The sequence below is a fragment of the Balaenoptera acutorostrata genome, chromosome 1, assembly GCF_949987535.1.
Source record: "Balaenoptera acutorostrata chromosome 1, mBalAcu1.1, whole genome shotgun sequence".
NCBI lineage: Eukaryota > Metazoa > Chordata > Mammalia > Artiodactyla > Balaenopteridae > Balaenoptera > Balaenoptera acutorostrata.
This window is the reverse complement of record NC_080064.1, coordinates 160,785,872-160,810,364: the sequence shown is the minus strand read 5'-3', so window position 1 is coordinate 160,810,364 and position 24,493 is coordinate 160,785,872. Positions and strand designations below refer to the sequence as shown.

The 24,493-nt window shown below is 39.6% G+C and overlaps 1 protein-coding gene across 5 annotated transcripts; it reads left to right on the top strand.

The window, feature by feature from the left end:
* The first annotated feature begins 1,010 nt into the window (after positions 1-1,010).
* On the top strand, positions 1,011-23,861 carry LOC103012295 (protein FAM72A). Of its 5 annotated transcripts, none has more exons than XR_009007389.1 (5): positions 1,011-2,633; positions 5,038-5,115; positions 7,629-7,753; positions 18,557-18,710; positions 21,842-21,962. XR_009007389.1 is itself a non-coding variant. In XM_057542154.1 (5 exons), the coding sequence occupies exons 2-5, from the start codon at positions 2,569-2,571 to the stop codon at positions 22,012-22,014; spliced, it is 441 nt and encodes a 146-aa protein (XP_057398137.1). In that variant the 5' UTR covers positions 1,011-1,966; positions 2,538-2,568; the 3' UTR covers positions 22,015-23,861. The 5 variants fall into 5 exon arrangements, 4 of the variants coding, with proteins under 4 accessions (XP_057398137.1, XP_057398119.1, XP_057398127.1 ...); XM_057542154.1 differs by lacking the exon at positions 18,557-18,710 and having other exon boundaries at positions 1,011-1,966; positions 2,538-2,633; positions 21,842-23,861; XM_057542136.1 differs by lacking the exon at positions 18,557-18,710 and having other exon boundaries at positions 21,842-23,861.
* Positions 23,862-24,493: the final 632 nt, after the last annotated feature.

Sequence of the window (24,493 nt, the reverse complement as noted above, 5' to 3'; positions counted from 1 at the left end):
CGGACGCGCCGCAGCGGCGACCCTCCCTCCTTGGCCGCCCCTTTCCCTTTCCGCGCCGGGAGTCTCCCACTTCCCGCGCCTGGAGAAAGGGCCGCACCGAGGGAAGAACAGGGAGCAGAAGAAGCGGCGTGGTGGTTCAGACAGGCAGGAAGCGGGGAGGGGGGTGAGAGGTGGGGTCCTGAGGCTGCACGGGAATCGAGGATAACTGGAGCTTCTGCACACCCTTGATAGGCGAGGAGAGGGCAAAGGGAGGATTACCTTGGGGGTGAGGGGGAAGTTAGGAGACTATCGTGGGCCGCGATGTTACATGGAGTACTAGGATATTAGCAACTTTGGGGACCCAGATATAGGTCTGGGAACGGGAGTGCGTGAAGAGGAGCCATTCCGGGCGGGCCGGGGGCAGGGGCAGGGGAAGAGCCCCGGAAGCAGTGCGGAACACCCCTCCTTCTGGGTCCAGGGCTGTAACCCGCCTGTCTGCCAGGACTTGGAGACAGAGGAAGAGAGCAGCCGATGGTTACGGGTGATGCCAACGACGGTTGCCCAAAGGTGGACCAAGGCTGCCAGTGTGCAGAGGACCTGGGGAGGGGGCTGGGTGCGGACTGCGCGGCGGCATGTGAGCCAAGGCAGAGTCCCAGGCAGTACGGTAAAGGGCGGAGATGCAGTCCTAAAGAAGTATTTGGGCTGTACTGGGAGATTGGGAGTGGGTCAGGAGGGAGGCGGTCTGAGGGATTTCGGGCGGCAACGCTAAGGCGACGCCGAAAGCAGCATCCGCGCCCTCTCCTTCCCGCCTCTGCCCGGATTTGTTCAGTCAGGGCTCCAGCTCCGCGGCGGGGAAGAAGAAAGGCGAGAGGGAAGGAGCCTTTACCTGGCTCTGACGCGACGGGTCCCGGGCCCCCGGCTCCGCTTCCCACTCAGAGCTCTCCTCCCCTCTCTTCCCCGCCACCCGCGTCTACGCAGATCGGTCCCCCAGTCCCCTGAGGAGCCTCCGCCAACTCCGCAGGACCCCGCCGGGAAGCAGAGCCCACCCCCTTGCCAATCACCGCCCGCTTTCTATCGACCGATGGGGCCTGTAGCCAATAGGAATAGGTGATCCCAAGAGGCTAGGAATGAGGAGGAGGGGCTGGCGAAACTTGGAGGTGTGACTAGCACTACCGAGGCGTGGTCACAGAGTAAGCTCCTCCTCGGGTTGCCGAACCCCAAAGTAGAACTGATGGGCGGGATTAAGATAGAACCAACAGCCAAACACATACTTCTGAGAGAAGGCACGACCAATTGGACCGGGGTAGTGAGGAGGGGCGTTGCGGAGAATTTTAGCCAATAAAGAGTAGAGAACGGCGGGGACTGTAGAACGTCTTCCAATGAGAAGTGCGAAGGGCGTGCCTTGCCTCTTTCACTGGAGCGGGAGTAGGGTTCGCCCAAACCTCCCGGAGCCGACCAATGAGATCGGAGGAGGGGCCAAGCTCAGCCAACCAGCAAGCCGAATTTATCTAGGCACCGTCACTGGGGCGGGGCGTAGAGCTCCTGGCCACTAAGATCTCGTCAGGGGCAGGCTCCCGAGCCTTCCAATGCGGGACGTGGGCGAACTCTAGTTCTCCCAATCGGTGCGCAGCGCTGGCAATTCAAACTGACAGCCTGTTGGAAAGGCAGAGAGGGGAAGAGGGAGCAAAAAGCGACGTGTTCAGTGGCAGAGACACCAACGCCGACGGAGCCCCCAAAGCGACCTCTGCCCCGCCCCACCAACACCACCGCGAGCTCTGGAGCGGCCGCTCGGGAAAGATTTGAGGGGACGTTGGGGGGCACGAAGGAAAGCTGAGGGGAGGGAGTCGCTAGAGGAACGACGCGAGAGCCCGCACGCTGAGGGCTGGGGACTGCCAGGAGAGAAGTGAAGCGGGCGGCCCGCGAAAGAGCAGAGCGGAGGAGGGTCGCGGGAGGATTAAGGAGCACCCGGGATTGCCCGGTGGGAAAAGCTGAGTGGATTTCTGAATTCTGGGGAGAGGAGAAAGATTTCCAAAGAGGACGCGTGGGTAGGGACGCTTAGCCAGCGATCCGTGAGAGAAATTGGAGCGCTCCGAGGGAGGGGCTTAAGGGGGAAGCTTTAGATAAAAGAGCCTGTACGGGAGAAGCTAAGGGAATTGCAAAAGGAGCAGGAGCTAAAGAGTACAGGATCCTTCAGACTGGAGAAAGGGAAAACTAGAGAAGTTCCCGAGGCACCTTGCAGCCTGCCTCCTCCCCACTTCAAACTCCTCTCCCTTCCCCCAAAGTTAAAGAGAAAGCCAAGGCTGCTGCTTCTCCCCTGTTTCTACTCAATAAATACTACTTTTACCCTCCCACGGGAAAACAGAAAAGAACTCATTTCCTTCTCAATTTTCGGGCTTAGAAAAGATCGAGGCATCGCAATTTGATTTTTAGCTTGGGAGAATCAAACTAGGGAGGGTATTGCTCTATTTTCAAAGTCCCTCACCTCATCCTTCCCCGGACGCCATGTCTACGAGCAGCTGTAGTTTCAATGACCGGCGCGTGTCCATCCTGTGTTGCAAATTCTGTAAACAAGTGCTCAGCTCTAGGGGAATGAAGGCTGTTTTGCTGGCTGACACTGAAATAGACCTTTTCTCTACAGACATCCCTCCTACCAAGTAAGTCATGCTAGTGGCGGGCAACGGTAGCCTTTAACTAGATGGGAAAAGTGTATGGTTTGAACCTCTGGGAGTCAACAAGGAGGTTATCATTTTGGTGTTCCAGCCACTTCCAACAGTCTGATGATCCCCCTGGAGTTTAACTAAGGGGGCAGACTGTCTGGACAAAGTCTGTGGTTTAGCCAGAGTGGTCAGTCCTGATGTAATGCTTCTAGTTCAGTTATAGTCATGTGGTCCTTTCAGTTGAATCCCTGGCTACTGTGCCCTGCCCAACCATCCTCTCACTGGATCAATTCCATGACTGAGACGGTAGGTGATTCAAGCAAGATTTTCTGTACTGTTGGAGAAGAGAGGTCATTTAAGTTTTTGATTTTTTGTTACTAAAGTCTTACTCCAAAAAAACATTCCCTAGCTTTCTACCATTTTTTGCAATTGGCATGCTGATTCAGATCCATTGTCCACCTAATTCAGTATTCTTTTCTTATAATCTCCCTCTCTCTCTCTTTCTGAATGAGAGAGACATATAGATTTTTATGGGATGAAACAGGACTTATCCCTCAAATAGCACATTTCAATTCAGGCTAGCCAAATTTCAAGTACTCAATAACCATGTTTTGGATAGCACAGGTCTTTGGGTTTTCATTTTTGGTCAGTGGAAAGCTATTGAAGGAGTTTTAACAAGGGAGCACCCATAAAGCTTATTTTAGATATTATGCATTGGTTTGCATACTCAAATCCTTTTAAATTCTGTTTTCAGTCACTACCCACTTTTAGGTGTAGAGTCCTTAAGAATTTGCTTCCTATTTGGAAAAATAGCCATTTTATTTGACTCAAATATACCTTTTTCTAGCTCTAAAAGGTACTTTCTCTTTCTATAGTCAACATATATGTGCCTTTACATGATTTTCAAGATTTTGCTGTTCATTGAAACTTTATCATTAAAGTGAAAGAGAAATTATCCAAAATGCACATGGACAGCTGTTCTTTGGACACAGAGCCAGAGAAGGCACACTAATAATCAGAATACTTTAAAATGAATTTCATGATAATGATAGAAACTTTTTAAAAAATTAAATATACTCAGAGCTGTGGACTCTTCCTCCCTTGAAATCTTATCTTCATTGGATTAAGTGTAGTCATGCCTAATGGCAAAGCCAAAGGCCCTCATTTATTGCAAAGATAAATGGGTTATTATAAGTACCTCTGTGCGTGTGTATGTGTTGCAAAAAGAAAAAGCACTAGACAGTAAATCTAGAACCTACTACTGCAAAGTTTCTGTGATTTATTGTCTAGTGCCTTTTCTTTTTAGTAGCACATACAGAAGCAACAATTTTAAATATTAACCCATTCGTCTTTACAATAGCTATGGTAAGTATAAAATAGTCATAAGGAGAGCTCAGATATGTGAATCGTTAAAGGTTAGACCAGAGTCTGGAGTACAATCAGGTCTTTCCTCTTGTCTTCTCTTCCATGTAGGGGTTATAATAGTGATGGATTAATGTGCTAAGATGTATACAAATCAATGAACACATACGATTTTTTGAATAGAAGGTTTGTCATATTTATAGTGAACTCACAAATATTAACTTACCCTTGCAAAATACACTATCGTTTTCTTACAGTTTCTCTTAGAGTCTCTTGCAGCTCTTTGAGCCTACAAAATTCATGCTAAATTACAATCAAAAGTACATTTTGTGGCAAGGGTATGAAAAAATGGAACCCTGTGCACTGTTGTGGGAATGTAAAATGGTACTGCTACTATGGAAAATAGCGTGGCGATTCCTCAAAAAAATTGAAAATAGAATTACCATATGATCCAGCAATACCACTTTTGGGTATATATCCAAAAGAATTTAATGCAAGATCTAGAAGAAATATTTGCACACCCATGTTCTTAGCAGCATTATTCACAATAATCAAGAGGTAGAAGCAGCCCAAATGTCTCTCAACAAATGAATGAATAAACAAAATGTGGTACATGCATGTAATGAAATATTATCCAGCCTTAAAAGGGAATGATATCCTGCCTGTCACATGCTATAACATGGATGGACCTTGAGGACATTATGCTAAGTGAAATAAGCCAGTCACAAAAAGACAAATACTATATTATTCCACTTATCTGTGGTATCTAAAGTAGTCAGATTCATAGAAACAGAAAGTAGTGGTGGTTGCCAGGGGCTGGGGGAAGAGGGAAATGGGGAGTTGTTATTTAATGGGTATAGACTTTCAGTTTTGCAAGATGAAAAAGGCTGTAGATTTGTTGCACAAAAAATATGAATACACTTAACACTTATGAACTGTCCACTTAAAAATGGTTAAATTAGTAAATTTTATGTTATGTGTTTTGCACAACATTTTTTTAACAGTACATTTGACTATCTCTACACTTTTCCCTCTCCAGTGCAGTGGACTTCATTGGAAGATGCTATTTCACTGAAATTTGCAAATGTAAACTGAAGGACATCGCATGTCTAAAATGGTAATGTGTGGCAATATTCCAAATAGCCCTGGGTTTGGGAGATGGATGTTGACACCGAAGCACAGAGAAAGGTTCAGTGGGCTGCATTGAGCACTGGTTATCACCCATGCAGTGAGCCATTGAAAAGCCATTTGTTACTTAGAACTGTTTTTCAAAAGGGTCTTATGACACTTTACCTTTGTATGTGATTTTACAATTTTTCAAAGTGCATTAACAAATATCTGCTTTAACTTTCAGAAAATGGCAATGTAGTTTAGAGGGAAAAAAAAAAAAAACGCTTGGATTTACAGTCATAAAAATCAGGCTTGAGCCCTGGCCCTACCCTTATTCTCTTGTTATCTTGACTAAACTTCTTAAATCTCTAAACCTCTGAACCTCTGTTTCCTTATTTAATTTATATCTTAAGAAGACAGGTATCTTCTTAAGATAGATAGGTATCTTCTTAAGATAGAAATTAAAATATCTTTTGTGTTTACGTTACAGAGTTGTTGTAAAGATCAAGTGAATTATGAATGTTAAAAGGCTTAGTAAACTATAAAGTACAACTCAGAGGTCCTACCATGTGCGAGTCATTGTTATAGAGGCTGGAAATCTGGCAATAAAGAAGACAAAGTCATAGGCCTTTGGACATTATATTCCAGTAGGAAGACAATCGATCAGTAAGATATTTAAATAAATAAGATCTTAAATAGGGTGGGAAGTACTCCAAAGGAAATAATAATAATAAATGACAGAGAATAATAGAGCTTGAGAGAGTGATAAGAGCTATTTTAGATAGCATGGTCAGGGAAGCCTCCTCATGAGAAGGTAACACTGGAGTTGAATCCTAAAAGATGAGATAGGGAGGAGCCAGAGGAAGAATGTTCTAGGCAGAGGGAACAGCCAGGGCAGAGAACCCAAGGCAAAGAAGAACATGTTCAAGGAATAGAAAAGACAATGGCCAGTGTGGCTGAGAGATTGTGAACATCAGGTGAGAGTAGTATGGGTAGATTAACGATGCAGTCAGAACCCAGACAGTCTAGAGCAGCGCCATCCAATAGATATGTGCAAGCCACATATGTAATTTAAAAATTGCGAGTAACTACATTTTACAAAGTGAAAAGAAACAGGTGAAATTAATTTTAATTGTATATTTTACTTAATCTAATAGATTCAAAAAATTGTCATTTCAACATATAACCAACATAAAAAATTATTAATGAAATATTTTACATTCTTATTTTTTATTCTTAGTCTTTGAAATCTAGTGTATTTTTATACTTTCAGCACATTTCAATTCAGGCTAGCCAAATTTCAAGTACTCAATAGCCATGTTTTGGGTAGCACAGATCTAAACCTTGGTAGGAAGGGTCTTTGGGTTTTCAATTTTGGCCAGTGGACAGCTATTGAAGGAGTTTTAACAAGGGAGCAGAATCATCTGAAGTGTCCCTAGTAGAAAGCTCCGTGAGAACAAGGACTTTACTCCTAGCACCTAGAACAGTACCTGACATATAACAGATGCTCTGTAAACATTAGCTGAATGAGTGAATGAATGGATGAATACAGGTGGTAATTAAAGCCGTAGAATTTATTCTTGCAATATAGCCTTATAAATAACTGTCAGTCCTAATCCAAGAACATCTTTTGTTTTCTTTTGTTTGCCTTTCAAGCCGATTATGATTAGAAGACATGTTTTAGGTGGGCTGGTACCTTTTATAGTATTTTTTGTAGGGCCTCACAAAAATGACTGACTCACATCTCAAAGGGGAGGAACAAGCTATAATAGGAATTTTTACAACTCAAGGTGTAAGCAGTTCATGTGGTCATTAAAAACAAAAACAAAAAAACTTCTAGCTAAAATGTTCCCTGTATATTCATTCTATTTAATAGTGACCAGATAGGAAAAAAACCTATGGAAGAGTGAGTTATTTCTAATCAGAAGGATAACCCTGGAGACAGTAAAAACTTTTGCAACTTTCTCTAGAAGCTATGGATTTGCTTCATTTCTGAATTCCTTCAAAAACACTGAGACTAAAATTAGATCAGCCAGCTTGTGTTCGGTTTTCATGGGCTCATGCTGTCTTCCTACTCCTCCATCTGTTGAAACAGTTTTTAGGTGCTGGCATGGACCTGCAACATATAAGAACCCAACTTGCCACAGTCCTGGGGAGAGCAAAAACCTTTTATCCACAGGTCTGAGTTTATTTAATGTATTTTGTCTATACAGCCCATCAATTTTGGACAAATCACAACCTTATGGCATTTAGAAACTAGCTTCTGAAGGGGGAATGCATAAACAATACTAGCAAAGAAACAGAATATGTTACTCTTATTTCACTTAAAGACTGTTTTCCCACTTGGCAGTAGAACTGTAACCATTATCAGAGTAACTCCCATCCCAAAGATCCCAGCAATGGAGGGTGTTAGGAGAAAATGAGATCTTTATATGGTCTGTCTGTTTACATTAGCACATAAAAATGCTTACATGGTCAGATATTACCTTGTATCTAATAATATTTACTTTCTCTTTTTAGTGGGAACATTGTAGGTTATCATGTGATTGTTCCATGTTGTTCCTGCCTTCTTTCCTGCAACAATGGACACTTTCGGATGTTTCACAGCCAGGCAGTTTATGGTATTAACAGACTAGACTCTACTGGTAAGAAACAACAGACTCAGACATTCCTCTAACTTTTGTCTACCAAGACTTGAGTGAACCTCTCCATAGATCATTTCAGGATCCCCTCTGAGACTTTCTCACCTGGGTTGGATCCACTAGAGTGAAACTTCAATCCTTTTATCCCAAACATTTACTTACAGAAACTACTAGCCAAAATTCATTGCATTTCTATTTCCATCATCATATTTAGGAGCCTCAAACTTGGCTGGATTTCTTGGCCTTTTAAAATTAATATTTTAATTGCTCTAAATTTCTGCCTTGATATATAATATGGCTCCAGAGAATTTTGGAAGAATTTAGATTTGATAGTCAATTGTGTGTATGGGTCTGTGTGTGTGTGTGTGTGTGTGTGTGTGTCTAAGAAAAGGGAGGAGGGGAGGCTAGGGTCATGGGGAGCTGGGAGGAAGGAAAACTAGGTAACCTCTGTATTTGGTAATGTTGTTTCAGGATAAAAATAGCCATTTTGACATCTATATTGATAAATTATGATGAAATTTCAGACAAGGGAAATATTTAATACCAATATGTTTTACTGATTATTTAGTAGAGAAATACACAACCTATTCTTAAAAGATATTTACATAATATATTTTATATTGTCTGGAGCCTTTCAGTTTTGTTATAGGATACATGTTCTCAATGTCTAATATCTGCTTACACAGAATACGAAGTTGACTTTAATACGAAGTTGACTTTTAGTGGGACTTTTTTTAGGGAACTAAAGTTTACAGAACTTTAGTATACAGAACAAGTTTAAAGAACTTGACAATCCAAGTTGGCACTAACATTCTCAGGTTTTTAAATGTATGTCTTAGTCTTCTTCAGAACTTAAAATATACTTCTTTTTTTGAAGTATGATTTGCCTTCACAGACTAAGAGATCATGAGTTGTAAGCTAGGTTGTCAGTGTCTTTAAACTCTCCAATTATGCTTGGGTTTTTATAGACTCTAACTTTTTTTCTTAATCACCTGGCGTTCAGTTGTGGCTTTCAACCCATCATTTGGAGGCCTTAATTTAAGACTCTAGTATGTTAAGAAGGCCATTTTTGAGCAAGGACTTATCTGAACCCCCCTAAGTGAGATATAGCTTCCTAATTTAGGCCTCCGGTTTTATATTTGTGTTGCTCATGGGACACATTAAAGGAAGTTTCTGCTTTGATACTATTTTTCCTGCTTCATAGAATTCAAAACACAGGGTGGAGGTTTTTCAATTTTGATTTACTTTTTAATATTGGTCAATTTTTCAAAGATAAAAGCCCAGCATTCTTCCATTTGCACTGAATCTAATCCATGAGAAACAGATGTATCGCAGGATTTCCTTCCTCCCTTCTTAACAGAGAAAGGAAGGTGCTGCTTCTGTCAGATCCCGTCTCTTAGTTTATTTTTTCTCCTTTGAACCAATTGTGCCGAGCCACTCATGTCTCTGAGTATCGACTCCAAGAATATCAAACTTCTCCTTTGTAACCCTAATATTATGATTTGAAGGAAGATTTTTCTAGATGCTTCGTATAAAACAGGATTTCTCATGGCATTGGAACTTTACTTGAATCACCTGAATCAGCAGCATCAAAGGAATACGTACACAAGCTTTATAAAATTCTAGAATGTTTAGACTGAAAGGGCCCCAGGAAGACTATGTTCTAGGTTAGCCTTCACGTGTAGACCTGATTTCCTGAGACTCTCCTGTGGAGGCTTGGGAAACCTCAGTTCAGATTCCATGGGACTGGCAAATGCCCTCAAAGGAAAGTTGTCTTCAGCTCTCCATTCACCTTTAAGGGTTCTAATTCTCCCTTAGATTTCTGCCTAGTGATTCCTTACTATCCTGTCATCTCTTCAAAAGCAGAACATCATCCATTCTCCGGGGAAAAGAAGTGTTTTTTATTGAAAACAATTCAAACATACAAAAAAATTACAGAAAATAATATGATAGACATCAATATGCATCAAATAGATGCTAATTTCTTGCCTGATTAAACCCCCGTATCTCACCCAAGAGAGACAGTTCATTGTTTCTGCTATTTTAATAATGCAACAGTGTGCATCCTTATACATGTCTCCTTGGGCACCTGTGCAAAATAGGCAGTTAGAGGAAAGGATGAGTGATGGGCCATACTTAAGATATACATATTTTTTTGTTTTTAATTCACACAATGGAATGCCCAACCGACATAAGAGATGAGCTAAATCTACACATATGGACAGGCAAATCTCAAAAACATAATGTTGAATGAAAAAAGCAAATTAGAAGAGATACATATAATAGCATACTATAAAAAATTTATATACACAAAACAATAATATATATTGCCTGTGGTTATATACATTTGTAGTAAAAGTAGTAAAAACATCCATGGTGTACTGTTAGTGGTGGAAACTGGATTCAAACCAAATCTCCAAACCCTGGCTCATTCTATTCCACCATGTGACCACTATCTTAGTATGTGTGGAGTGGATACCCAGAGTTGCTGAGTCTTCCCTGTGCCCACACTGACAACTGGACAGCTTGAGATTTGCTTTCTTATTGGCTCTCCAAGAGGTCAATTAATAATGGTATTTTTTTTCAATTTAGTGCTTTCAAGTTATAGTACGTGCCCATAATAAACCATCTCATTATCCTCTACCATATATGTGGTCTTGTATCGTATACCAGTGCTGGATTCTTTAATATGATATTTGACTGTTCTTTCATAATGAGGCTTTAGACTGTCATTTTGCTTATTGTACTGACAGCTACAACCTGGTCCTAAAGTTTATAGTTTTACCTTGACAGCCTCTAGCCTAAAACCCATGTATATCAAGGATTACTGTTCATATTATAACTGGCTCCAAAACCCTGCTTTTTTTAACCAGAAGAAAGGCACCAGTGACTTCCATACTTGTTGAGGAGATGAGGAGACTTATTCAGGCCTTTCCCATGCACCCTCCAAGAGAAATGTAATCTAAAAAGATGTTGTGAGATCTCCATTCTTAAAAATCATTAAAATAGATTTGAAAATTCTCAGTGTAGAGTGATTATGGCATAATGTAGCTGGAGGCAAGGTTTGAGGAAATGGACTCCTGAGATCTTTTTGAATTCCAAGATTCTAGAGTTCAAGCCCTTAATTAAAAGTGTTTAAAGAATGATTATATTCTAGATGTTGGATAATTTTAATATCTAGGTATCGATCATGTTATTTGTGGTTCATTCTTTAATAGCTTTTCTCTTACCTGCTAACACTGTGATTTAATATAAGAATGTTAACATATAAGGTTTTATATATCGTGTTCTGAGTTGTAACAGTAGTCAGCACCAAATAATTTTATGAGCTTTTCTTTTCAGGTGTAAACTTCCTACTTTGGGGCAACTTGCCAGAGGTAGAAGAGAGTACAGATGAAGACATGTCAGATATCTCAGCAGAGGAGTGTATTAGATGAATAGAATTATAATAGATACAATATTTAAACTTTTTCCTATGTAAAAAATATATTAATGGACCAATTCAAAAATTGTTAGTAAGGATTTGCCAGTGATTTATTTTTTTGGAAAACAAAAATGGGGCATTTGTTGATTTATTTATTTTCTGTCTCAAATTAATTACCTGAGTTTACTGAACCAATGTAGTCCTTTTCTTCTACTTCTGCTTCTACTTCTACCCTTCCTCTCTCCATCCCTCTTCCCAGTATAGGTGTACTCTTAAATTCAGTTAGTAGAAGAATCTTTCATGTGTCACTCAACTATCTCCCAATCTGGGGACGGTCTTCTTACAACTAGATGCCAGATGCTATTAATTTTACATTCGAATAAGGGGCATTAGTATCCACACATATATCACCATGCTTATATCCATGCATAAATCTATGCATATAACCATGCATATATGTGTGAAGCACAGCTGGGAATTAAAGCTTAACAGGGACTTTTTAAAAATAGGCTGTTAGGTTTCCATGGGTACTGGTTATCATATGTTATATTGGTGATAACTATGTTAATATGGAACACGACTTTGTGAATGTATGGGGAAATCCTCTTGATTCCTCAGCATGATTTTAGATAAATGAATTTGCCAGGAAATTATCAATATATACTGTTTACTAATATTATTTATTTACATTCTTCTAAAGTCATATGGATATTGTATTATGAAAACCAAATAACCTCCATCTTTAAGTTTTCCCATTCTCCAGGGCTTTCTCTGTGAATAGCAAATTTTAGATGAGTAGTCTCAGTCCTAACCCTTAAATAGAAAAAAATTAAAGAAGTGGTTTGCTTAAGCCATTGTACATTATAAAGAAGGTTTTTTAAATTTTGTTTTGCTTTGTTTTGTTTTGTTTATCTGCATTCAGAGCCACACAGGAATAAGAAGCTGGGATAGTGTTGGATTCTTGTTTTATGAAAAGTTAAAAGTCAATGTATCACCTTAACTAATATTTTAACCAAAGGCATTTTGTCAATAGTAATACCAAAACAGAGCAAGTTACAGTTTTGTAAATAAAGTTTTGTTCTAAAAATGATCAGCCTTCCTTTAATTTTTAATTTTAGCCACTTTTCTTACCTAAAAATATAGAGAAAAATATTTCTTATTGTACCCACTTTTCTTACCTAGAAACATAAAAGTATAGAATAACATTACCTATTAACATAGGTAACATTTATTGCATGCTTACCATGTACCAGTAAGTGCTTTACACATTTAATTCACTTATTCCACCCAAGGAACCCATGAGAGGTAGGTATCATTATTATTTCTTTTTTACTGATAAGACAGGTGAGGCATAAAGAGGTTAAGAAGCTTGTCTAAAGTCACATAACCAGTCAGAGGCGTGGCCTGATTCAAACTCAGACAGACAGACTGACTCCAGAGCTCCTGTTCTTAATCATTATGCTGTACCCCCTGAGCACCTTCAGACATGAATCAGCTATGATTTTATTTAGCTGGGACACATGCTGGGTAACAACTACCTTGTTACGTGGTCTAGGTGAGGGCCTCAGTGACTGATTTTAAGGTTAAACAAACTCACTGGATCTTAGGGTAAAACTGACCTGTGGGCACTGACAGGATCATTTGCTGCATAAAGATGGAAGATAAAAGATGCTTCAGGAAATGCTGTTACTAGTACTGGAAAACTTTTCCAAAAGTCTTTCACCCTGACTATCAGCACTGACAGAAGGTACCCAAAAGAACCAAAGGGATGAGTGTGGAACAGTTTGGTTTGGATTTGGGTTTTTTTTTTTCTTTAAACTCTCTTAAAGACTCTGGAACAAGGTGGCATAATGGATAAGATAAAAAATAAATTGATACTACATTATATACTTCTTCAGTTAACTTGTTCAGTTAGAGAAGAAGAGTTTAATGCTAGAGTAGACAATGTGGCAAGTTTGGAATTCAACACAGTTCATCTGGTTTCCGTTCTGCTCAGGCCTTCAAACGCTATGGTTGACGGAGGAGCTCTTTGAAGAGCAAAGCGAGACAGGGGTTCACTGATTGAAGCAAACCCCAAATGTGATCCCACCCCAGCTGGAGAGTATTTCAAATGACTCAGCTACCTTTTGGCTAACCGGGTTATGGGAAGGCCAGTTCTAAGCCAAAAATGGATTAATAATGTTTTATCTAGAGAAATACATTCATGACGCTGTTTTTTAAATAAAAGTAAATTACACGCTCTCTGGTAAGAGCAAAGGCAAAATCTCATATGTGGATTTAGCATACACTTTCTAGTCCTAACATAATTCCCAGGCCTAGAAAATCTATTTATGCTTTGGTCTTCTAATATTTGACTCAATTCAACAAAACTATATTATGCTCCTATGGTGTGCCAAGAATTGCACAATGACAGGCTCACGATTGCCCATATAGAGTATTCAGTAAGTTTGGGAGAGGATAGAACCCTGTGAGTCTACTTAATGAGTGGGATGCTTCCAGTTCAATGACACGATAGACAAAAGAACAATCATTCTGAGTAGTAGGAGAGAACAGAAGTTAAGAAAGCTACAGAGAAGAAATCATACTTGAGACAGGCTTTGAAGTCCGTTAGGGGCTTGCCAGCTGGGATGAGAGTTCTGAGCAGAGAGAATAGTGTAAACAAGTGGACTGGAGTTTAAAAGTATCTGGTTTATTTGGTAAATTATTAGTGGTCCCCTATACCTTCCACGATATGTAATAAGAATTAATTAGAAGATGAAGGTGCTAAGGAAAGTTCGGATCACGTTATGAAGACTATTCTATGCCATCGTAAGTTTAGACTTGATCCAGTAGCAATGTAGAGTTATTGAGGTTTTTAATCAGGGGAATAAAATGATCAGACTTAGGGTGATAGTGCTGATGGTAAAAAGTAATTTAGTGTTCCTAGTTTCTTTTCTTTGATGCACTCAACAACTTGACCATGGAAATTATATTTGTTGCCTTTACCCTAAGAACATATATAAGTTTTTAAGTTCCCTGAATTTCTTGTCTTTCTTGAAACATCTGGTCTGCAGTGGGGCACTGCCTTTCTTCCCCTCTTCCATCTTGTCATTCCTGAAGTTCAAGGAAGGGGCAGTGAGTCATCAGCTCACCCACTATGGCTTTTTTTGCTCTTTTATCTTTTTCCTCAAGTCAGTTTCTCAGCCTCAGACTCAGGCTCTGGTGAGGCATCTTGGGTGGGGCATAATCTTAAAGCCATAATATTCTGAGTAATCCCTGGCTCTGAAAACCAGGTCTTTAAATACTGCTAATCTAGGAAGTTTACCCGGCAAAGAACTGCTCTTTTGACCTCTGAGTCGCATGTGACTGATAAAGAATAACCTATTTTACTTTTCTTTGGTGAGGGGGAAGCCACCATAATACATAAATCATGATATATAAAATGACTAATAATTAGAACAAAAATGGGGAGTGGGAAAAGGTAGGAGAGGATATGGATTAAATATGCTTGCTTCAGTGGTGAATTACTTGATGAAGGCTTTCTCTATTCTAACATTCATGCTTATAAGAGGAAATAGTTTCTTTTTCTGCCTTTTTTTAAAACTTTAAAAGCAGCCTAAACCAGTTTCTTTCTTGCCTGGTATTGAGTGTATGCCAAATCTACCCTAAACTGCACAGATGGAAAAAATTAGTCTATGTCTGTGGTACCTCTGGGGTTGAATATTTTTAGTACTTAAATCTTTAGCTAAAGATTCTTTCTTCCAAGACTCTCATAGAATCATTTGATTGTCATCCAATGGATAAACTTACTGAGATAAAAATTAATAATACCATGTGTTGTATATCCCTATATATTTTATTGGGAGCATTCATACACACTTTAATTTAATCCTCAGAATAACCTTGGGAGTTACATTTTACAAATAGAGAAAGAAAACCTTGGTATCAGCACCCAGAGAGTTAGAAGAATTTAAACTTAAATCTTGGTCTTCTCATCTTAGTTTAGGGGTTTTTTCCTACCTCCCTAACCTATCTTAAACCTGAGGTCTGTTTTTCCCTCACTAGCTATAAAACTTAGGACAAATTCTCTTTCACTTTTAGCCTCAAAACCTAGCTACTTTCATTAATTAATCCATTCAACAAATATTTGTTGAATGTCTACTGTGGGCAAAATAGAAGCTGAGGATCCAGAACAAAATCAGGCAAAGTCCCTGCTCTCATGTGGAGCTAACGTTTTGTTGAGGAAGAAGAAGAAAGTGAACTAACATTTATGAAGGACTTACTTACTGTACTCCAGGCACTGTTCTAAGCGTTTTACACTTAACAACCCTTAAGAGGTAGATCCTATTGTTATCCTCACCATACAGTTCAGGAAACAAGGTACAGAGACATTAAAAAACTTACCCAATTATCACACAGCTAGTAAATGACACCACTCTAAGATTTGGAAAAGCCAGAATTAATTAGCTTAATGACTATGTTTCCTTTTTATTTTTCAAAGTGGTTGTCTTCTATCCAAATAAAGTCAAGTTTTCCATCAGGGATCTTCCTGTACACATCTTTCCCTTGGTAGATTTTTTATTTAAATTAAGATGGTGACAACAGCATCTCCCTTTTCAGTAAGGGAGACTTGGTGTGCCTGTAAATGATAAAAATGCTAATCTTATAACTAGAGAGAAAGGAAAAAATAAATCTATGCAAAACTCTTAATTTCCAGCTTTGCTGCATTTCTATCTGGAAACAAAGTCTTTTTTACTAGTCCAGATTTTTATCTTACAAGCAACAAAATTTCACTAGAGAGTAAATACCTGTTCTTTAAACTTTTTGTATGTCTCAAATATTTCATAATAGAAAAGTGAATTAAATGACAACCTTTTGCGAACTGCTCTAGTCTCAGCCTTCCTTACAAGCTTGTATTTAAAATCTATTTCTATGGAATTTCAGAAGCTGTCTTGCCTCAAATGAGCACTACTGAATCTTCATAACAAGATTAAGTATTTATTATGAGAGGAGTGAAAACAGGTATTAAATCCATAATCAAATTTTGCGTTTTGAGACTCGTAAAAGAGTGGGTTGACAAATATCTAAAGATTAATTGGATCTGCCAAATATGGGCACCATCGAAGCTTGCCCACCAGAATGCATCTCTACACCTCCATTCACACAACCCACTTCCTCTGGAAAGGGGCCCATGGTAAGAGTAGGCATATGGGAATGATTCACTTGGGGAAAGCTGTACCCAGAATATCAAAACAGTTTGCTTTTTGTCTCTTATCCTTGCCATAATTTTTATACCCAAAGGAACCACCTGCTATTATGGCTGTGACACCTGAGAAGTTTTCTGGAGATTGCTGGAGATTGCTCATGTGGGGGTGGATTTCCAGGCTGTTCAGTGGTATTTTTAAAAATGTTTTTTGGGGAAAAATATTCTCAGAGACTGGAACACTGTCTTATCAAAATTGCTCTGTAGCCTTGTTCATAAATACATTAAAACATTGAACTACAGATGGAATTCAGTAGAAGACATACTGAGCTAATTTCCTTTGCATGATGTTACCCAGAGAAATCAAGCTGTCAGTATCCTGAAGAACAAGCCCTCAAAGAGAGATGGTGGCCAAAGCCATGGGAAGCAGGAAAGACTAAAGAGCTCACCCTTCAAAAACTTCTTTCCATCCTCCCAAATTCACCTTTTTAATGAAAATTTATTACACACGAAAAAACCCAGTGTGTTTGACTCAAGATGGTTGCACAGTGATAGTAAAGATGGCAAATACTAGATTGAAAAAAAATCTTGAATTATAAGTCTTTCTCGATACTCCAGGATATATTCAGGAAAAGGAATGACAGAAACAGGGGTTTAGGCATACAGAATGTCATACTCTAGGCTAACTAGAGACAATCATCTCTCAATCATGCCCCTCCTTTATCAAATTTTAGTTCAATCATTTATCAAATATTTAATGACCATCACTTATGTGTAGGCATTATACTAGGTGCTATAACAGTGAACAAAACATTTTTAAAAATTCTTCCTTTTGTGCCTTTCAGCAGCACATAGGCTAAAAAGCTAAAAATTACATTTCCCAGACTCTTTTGCAGCTAGAAATTGAAACATAATTTACTTTTTGCCAGTCATATGCACTTGCACAAGTCTTTTTTTTTCTTTTCTGTTTCTCTAAACTTGTTAGAGAGGTCTTTCTTAAAGATTTTTTTTTTTTTTTTTTTTTTTTTTTGGCTGTGTTGGGTCTTCGTTTCTGTGCAAGGGCTTTCTCTAGTTGCGGCCTCTCTTCATCGCGTTGCGCGGGCCTCTCACTATCACGGCCTTTCTTGTTGTGGAGCACAGGCTCCATACGCGCAGGCTCAGTAGTTGTTGCTCACGGACCTAGTTGCTCCGCAGCATGTGGGATCTTCCCAGACCAGGGCTCGAACCCGTGTCCCCTGCATTGGCAGGCAGATTCTCAACCACTGCGCCACCAGGGAAGCCCTTAAAGATTTATTATTAAAAATTTTTGTAAATCACACAAAGTAGTCTAGAATACCAAATGGATTCTGTGCTTAATTTCATACCTGTACTTGCACACGTCTTGAATTCAGAACTTACTTAAGTGGGGAAAAGGCACATTAATCATTCATTTTGCTAATGTAAAATGACTGTGGTAGATCTGCAGCCAGCAGATCTTGTAACAAGTCCCTGATGCCCAGATCATGGCTAAGGTGATGTGTTTCTGGAACTAGAAAGTGGTTGGTGGCTTCCTGACCCTTAGATTATGGCAGAAGTAGTAGTTCCCTTGGCAGGCCAGTTCTGCAGTATTATTCTGGGAGTCATTCCTAGAGGCCTAGCCTAAAGCATACCCCTACAGCCCTTCAAAGGTTTTGCAAGCCCTAACTTCACTGACATTTCAGTTACCTTTGCTGTGTAATGAACACCCCCCAAACATAAGTTGGTTGGGTGCTTCTTCTGCTGATATCACCTGGGCTCACATATGCAGTGGTATTTAGCTGTCAGCTCTGCTAGGCTGGAAGGTCCTAGATGGCCTCCTTTACATGTCTGGGATCTTGGCAGGGATGCCTAAAAGTCTCAGCCCTCTCTCTTCATGTGGACTCTCATCATTCAGTAATTTAGCCTAAGCTGCTTTATATGAAGGCTGCCTTCCAAGAGGGTGAAAATGGAAGCTGCAAAAGCCTCTTATGGTTAGGTCTGGGGGTCACACAACATCAGTGCTGCCTCATTTTATTGGTCAAAGTTAATCAGAGGGCTAGCCCAGATTTAAGGGAAAAGAAATACAGACTCCATTTCTTTTTGGGAGTTGTGGCAAAGTCACATTGCAGAAAGGTATGTGGGATGGGAAGGATTTTTGTAGCATGAATCTACTACAACTTTATTAAATCCCTTTCTGCTTCAGATAACTAGAATGGCTTCTGTTATCTGCAGCTGAACTCTGACTGATACAGAAAGCAAGCAGAGAGACCAAACAGCAGGCTGCTGTAGTAGCCCATGGAATAGAGGAAGATTTGGGACATATTTGAAAGAGCTCACAGGACTCTGATGGACTGGAAGTGAGTATGAGAGAAAGTGAGGAAGATATGAAGGACGGAATCAAGAATGACTCCAAGGTTTTGTGATCTCAATTACTGAGATGAGGAAGAACAAATTCAGAGAGAAAACTAGAGTTTGATTTTTAATATGACTATTAGATATCAATCAGGCAGTTAGATATAGGCTTCTGGTGTTTGGGGGAAGAGGTGTGGGCTGCAGATATAAATTTGAGAGCTATTTACCTATAAAAACATTTAAAGGCATGAGACTTGATGCTATGGAGGGAGTAAGTGTAGACAGAGAAGAGACTGAAACTTGGAACAGCAATGTTGAGACACAGGGAAGGTGAGTAGAATCCATTATTAGTGTATATTGGGGTCTCTGGAGATACTCGTTAACCATGTAGATTCCGGAGCCCTACCGTCATCAATTCTGATGCAGAACACATAAGGAGGCCTGGCAATCTAAGTTGTTGACAAGCTCTTTAGGTCATTCTGAAGTGGGTAATTTGGGAGTACCCTTCAAAAAACACTGAAATTTTTTACCATCAATCTAAGAAAACATTTTATAGGTCCTTAAATTCAAGAATACTTCTTTTTCCCTCCCCACTTCCTCTTATGGATCCTACAGGAAAAACTTGTGAAATGCTGAGAGGGGAAAGTTGGGCCTTCTCTTTTTTTCTAGTTGCCCTTTACAGGGTGGGTGAAAGTGAACTAAGAACTCCTGCCAGGAAAAGGAGAGGGGATATAGGTCTAAAAATAGTGTCTGCCCTTCAAGAGAAGTATGTTCTCCTTTAAATACCTAACTTGATGCCCAATGATAACACTATATGAAGCGAAACCAAAAGCAAAGTCAATATTTATTTGTCTCCTAATTATAAGTAGCATACACTCCTTCCATATCTCGGGGAGAGAAGAGCAGTCATATTCTTCCCCATGTTTCATGGAAGGTTTAGAGAAGATTAAATGAAAAACAAATGCTTAGCAGCCTGCTGTAGTTTTACTCTCCTGTCTATCAAAATTAATGCTGATCAGGCCTCTGTAAGGGGAAAATGCCCATCACTGTTTATGCCATACCATTGATACAAGACTGAATTCTTACTGTGTTTCGCAAATATAAAAATGTGAATATATTTCCACTTGGACCTCATCTGGGACTGTAAATCAAATGTTGTTGGTGGTGAAATTAAACAGATATATTCTCCCTTTTGCAGTTCAGTGGTTGCAAGGGGGCCTGAAGCTGCAGGAGCCATGTGCTGGGATAATGATTGCATTGATTAAATGCCAATTACTCCTGGACACTTTTCAAAGGTTTCTGCTGTGGAGTCGAAACTGGGCTTTCTGTCTCATATTAGATCAGATCTCCATAATCCTAGGTGATAGCTGGTTTGGGATCTCTGGCAATTATTTGTGTCATGTACTTTAATCAAGAGCGTGCTTACTATTATAACAAGTCTCCACACCCACCATGAAGCCAAACTCTGTTTCCCCAGCCCCAACCCCACTCACATGAAACTGAGCTTCTGACTGATTGATTGATGATTAAGTCACTCTGGTGAATCATCCTCTGTGGGATGGGGGCAACCCTCCAGCCAGAGCTAGACCTTTACCGCAACCAAGTGCCTGTCTGGAGGGATGATGGATCCTATCAGTCCAGCCAGAGGTCAAGTTACCTGTCTCACTGTTCCACCGCATATCAATCTTCTGGCTGGCATGTAACCAGCAATTAATTCTCCTATTTAGCACGTGCTTTCATTAGCAAATACTTAGAAAGGGTCTATGCTTGCATATTGTCCCCAAGGAAATTCTTTTCAACAAAGTCTTGGATCTAATCACCATCATAGGCTGATTTTGCCGCCATCTTTGAAATATCCAGCAGATTAGGAGAGACATAGAAGGACCAAAGGCTGAGCTAAGAGGGTGACAAAGTCACCAACTTGCTGTGTGACCTTAGGCATCTTATTTCAAAATAAGGGGATCGAGCAAGTTGTTTTCTGAGATTCCCTTCCAACTCTAGCATTCTATGGATTAATTTCATTTTTGCAGAGATTCTTATTCATTTGCCAGGGAAATTGTGTTAGTTTGCTAGGGCTGCCATAACAAAGTACCACAAGTGGGTGGCTAAAACAACATACATTTATTATCTCACAGTTCTGGAGCCTAGAAGTCAGAAATCAAGATGCTGGGAGGGTTGGTTGCTTCTGATGGCTCTGAGAGAAGGGTCTGTTCCCGGCCTCTCTCCTTGGCTTGTAGATGGCCATCTTTATCTTCACATGGTGTTCTTCCTTTACATATATCTATCTCCAAATTTCCCCTTTTTATAAGGACACCAGTCATATTGGATTAGGGCCCACCTTAATGGCCTCATTTTAATTTGATGACCTCTTTGCAGACCCTTTCTCCAAATAAGGTCACATTCTGAGATGCTGGGGATTAGGACTTCAACATATAAATATTTGGGGAACACAATTCAACCTATAACAGCAATTAAATATCAACTAGTATAAGGGATAAAGAATAATTATTTGATTGATTTTAAGGCTGATGACCGACAGGGGCACAATCAGCTAGCAAATAAATATAGATTGTTGAATTTATTTTGTATACGCTAATGGCTTAACCCCACACTGATACTAATCTTTATCTCCACATATTGATTTTGTGTAAGAATCGGCTCTGAATCCCTTTGTACCTGAAATTCTTAGCTTTGCTGTACTTTGTAATGTTTTCATCTTTTTTTTTAATTGCATGTGAAACTTCCTGAAAAGGTCCAATGACTAACCAATTATTGCTCAAAGAAGCCTCCCGGGGGTTAACAAGTAGGCAGGCCATTATTTAATTAAATGACCCTGTCAAGGTTTGATTGAGTTTGGCCATCAAAGGATATAATTATGAGTGGAATATGCTTTTCTGTGCTGATATGAGTCTCCTGATCATATAATGCTATTTATATATTAAGAACAGAGAAAAGGAATGCATTAGATTCTGCTGACTCACAGTTACACATTTGGCTTTAATGGAAATAAATGAAAGAGCTCACTCAATCTGAACAAAGACAGATTGGGGTGGAACAGGGTATTGTCTTTAAAGAAAATGACTGAAGTCCAGATTGATCAGCAAAAGTATACCTTTCTCTGCTGGTTTCTTTTCAGAGTCTCTCCAGCATGGAAATCCACTAGGTGGAGCAAAGGACCAGGAATTAGCTGACCGGGAGCGCTCACAGGCAAATTTGCAGCTATTCCTTTTCCTTACAAAACTTAGACAAAGGCTGGGGGAAATTTGGGTTTCTGAAACTGCTTCAGATCAAATGTTCCTTGCTCATTAAAATGGGTAGTAGTCCAAAGAAGAAAGAAACTCAGCTTTGCTGAGCTGGACACGATTACTAAACACACAGGAGGCACACCCGACTTGGACTCTTTCCCCATGGCTTGGCTCACTTTACACATTTCCTTTCTGCTTTCATTGGTGGCAGATGGAATTTGGGGCAGACCTCTTACCCAGGCTCCTGTAGTCCAAAAATCCTATGCTTAGATCATGCATCTTTTTCCTGCCTGCGATAACCCTCCTAAAGTTCTGGTATCAACCTGGTTTCTATTTGAATATGTTCTCTTTGATTCCAGGCCCTTGGATTAACACTTCCTTCCTTAGATTCCAATCTTGTCTTTTTTTCTGCACTTATGGGTTGTTGGTTAGCTGAGCAGGGGCCAGGAACTTGACTGATATCTATTTGAGGACTTTTAAGGTGTAAAAGAGGACTATCCTCAGTCCCCCATCAGATTTTTGTCCATTTTGCAAAGCATACTCCATATGCCTTTGCATTCAAATTGCAGGGGTTAAATGTCTTGTGTCTCGATCCATATCTACCAGTGGAAGACATGGTTTTGTTTATATATTATAGTCATCATTCCAGAACCACACAAGTCCAAACACTTGCAGACGAAATGATGGAGGTAAATTCCAAATCCAAAATTATCCTGTTTTCCATGGCTATGATTCTGTGGCAGGATAATTTATTGAAATATGAATTTCTCTGTCTTCTTCCTATATTTTCTCTTCCACTTTGATCTAAGCAAGTTAGATAGGCCCTCAGTAGTTTCTCACCTTAGAGATTTTTTGCAGAATGATCTCACTGTCTTTAGATAAAACCTGAGTTCATTGAAGAGAGTATTCTCCATGCCTTTGAAGGCAGCAGGAAAAGGGAAGGAGAAAACCTCCCAAGGATATGAAGAAGCTTGAAATGTAGAAGTGGGAGTGGGTAAGACTACACGCTGTGGCTAGAGAGTCTTGAACTGGGTCAGTGGACATCTCCGCGGTGACCAGGGTTGGCTGAAAACTGTCAGGGTCTCTACCAGGCAAGACCCCAGGACCTTGCACAACCCTTGGAGAGGGGAGCCCCAATAATGACTAAGATTATATTTTCTTCCAATAAAGCTGGATGGGGACTCAGAATCCGTTTTAAGTTGACTCAAAGAAAGTATAAACGTCCTTGCACATCTGAGTTTGTTTTCTAAGTTTTGTGTTGGCTACACTATAATTAAGAGTTCGTCATGGAAGTCTGAGACTGCATAGGAGCAGTAGAACATGGTGGCTAAGACTCTGGTCTTAGAACAAAGGTGCCTGGGTTCAAATCTCAGCTCTGTCACTGATTAGGTGTGAATCCTATTCAGTCTTTCTTTACCACAATTTTCCCACTCTGAAATGGCGATAATAATAGTACCCACCTTACAAGGTCCTGGTTGAATTCAATCAAATAATACATGTAAAGTGTTTAGAAAATCAGTGCCTGACATACAGCAAAATTCAATGTGTGTAAGCTATTTCCCATAGATTTTTTTGTGTGTCACTATTGTGGGTGTTGAAATTTTAATTACTTTTTAAAATATACACACAAATGGTACAAAATCTAAATGTTAAAAAAAAAGTATACAATGAAAAATAAGGGTATAAAAGAAAAACTGTTTTCTAATTTCCCTCTCCAGATGCCACCTGTGTCACTAGTTTCTGAATATTAAACAAATGGGATTACCTACATGTTTCTGTACCCTTTTCTCCCCTAGCAGTACATCATGAAGATTATTCTTTAATAGTATCCCATTATATGGATATACTCTAGCTTACTAATTTATTTACCCAGTCTTCTTCATGGACCTCTAAGTTTCTTTCTTTCTTTTTTTTTTTTTTCTCTCACAAATAATTCTGCAATAATTATCTTTATACTTACATCTTTGAGCACATGTCTGGAAGATCTGTGGGATAAATTCCTAGAAGTGAAATTACTGGATCTAAGTAATTACTACTCTAATCTTTGTGCACTACAAAATTTGATAGATATTGTTAAGTTGTCTTCTGATCAGAAAATTATACTCCTAATACCTTTACATGAAAATGCCAAGAGAGGAGGTTATTTAAAATTTTTGCCAATCTGCTAAGCATCCTCTTGTAATTTTTATTTGTTTTTATCTTAAGAGTGAAATTGAGCATTTTTAAAAATATTTCAAAAATCTCATTTTTTTCCGTTTTGAGAAACAATCTATTATAAAATGGACTTTCAAAAGTGAAAATGATACATCCGCTGGTTTTATGAAGATCCTTCTAGTCTTATCACCAGGAAAAACAATATTTCTGCCGTCACAAGCTGCCTGACAGCTCCGTTATAGGATGTACTCTGATTTCTTTGTGGTTGTTCCTCAATTCTGCTGCACCAGAGCTAACAGGAGAAGACTCTTGTTTTCTTTAGTGTATTTGGTAGTGGAAGGTGCCCAGGGGTCAAAAGATGGAAGTGATATGATCTTTCCTTAGATGCA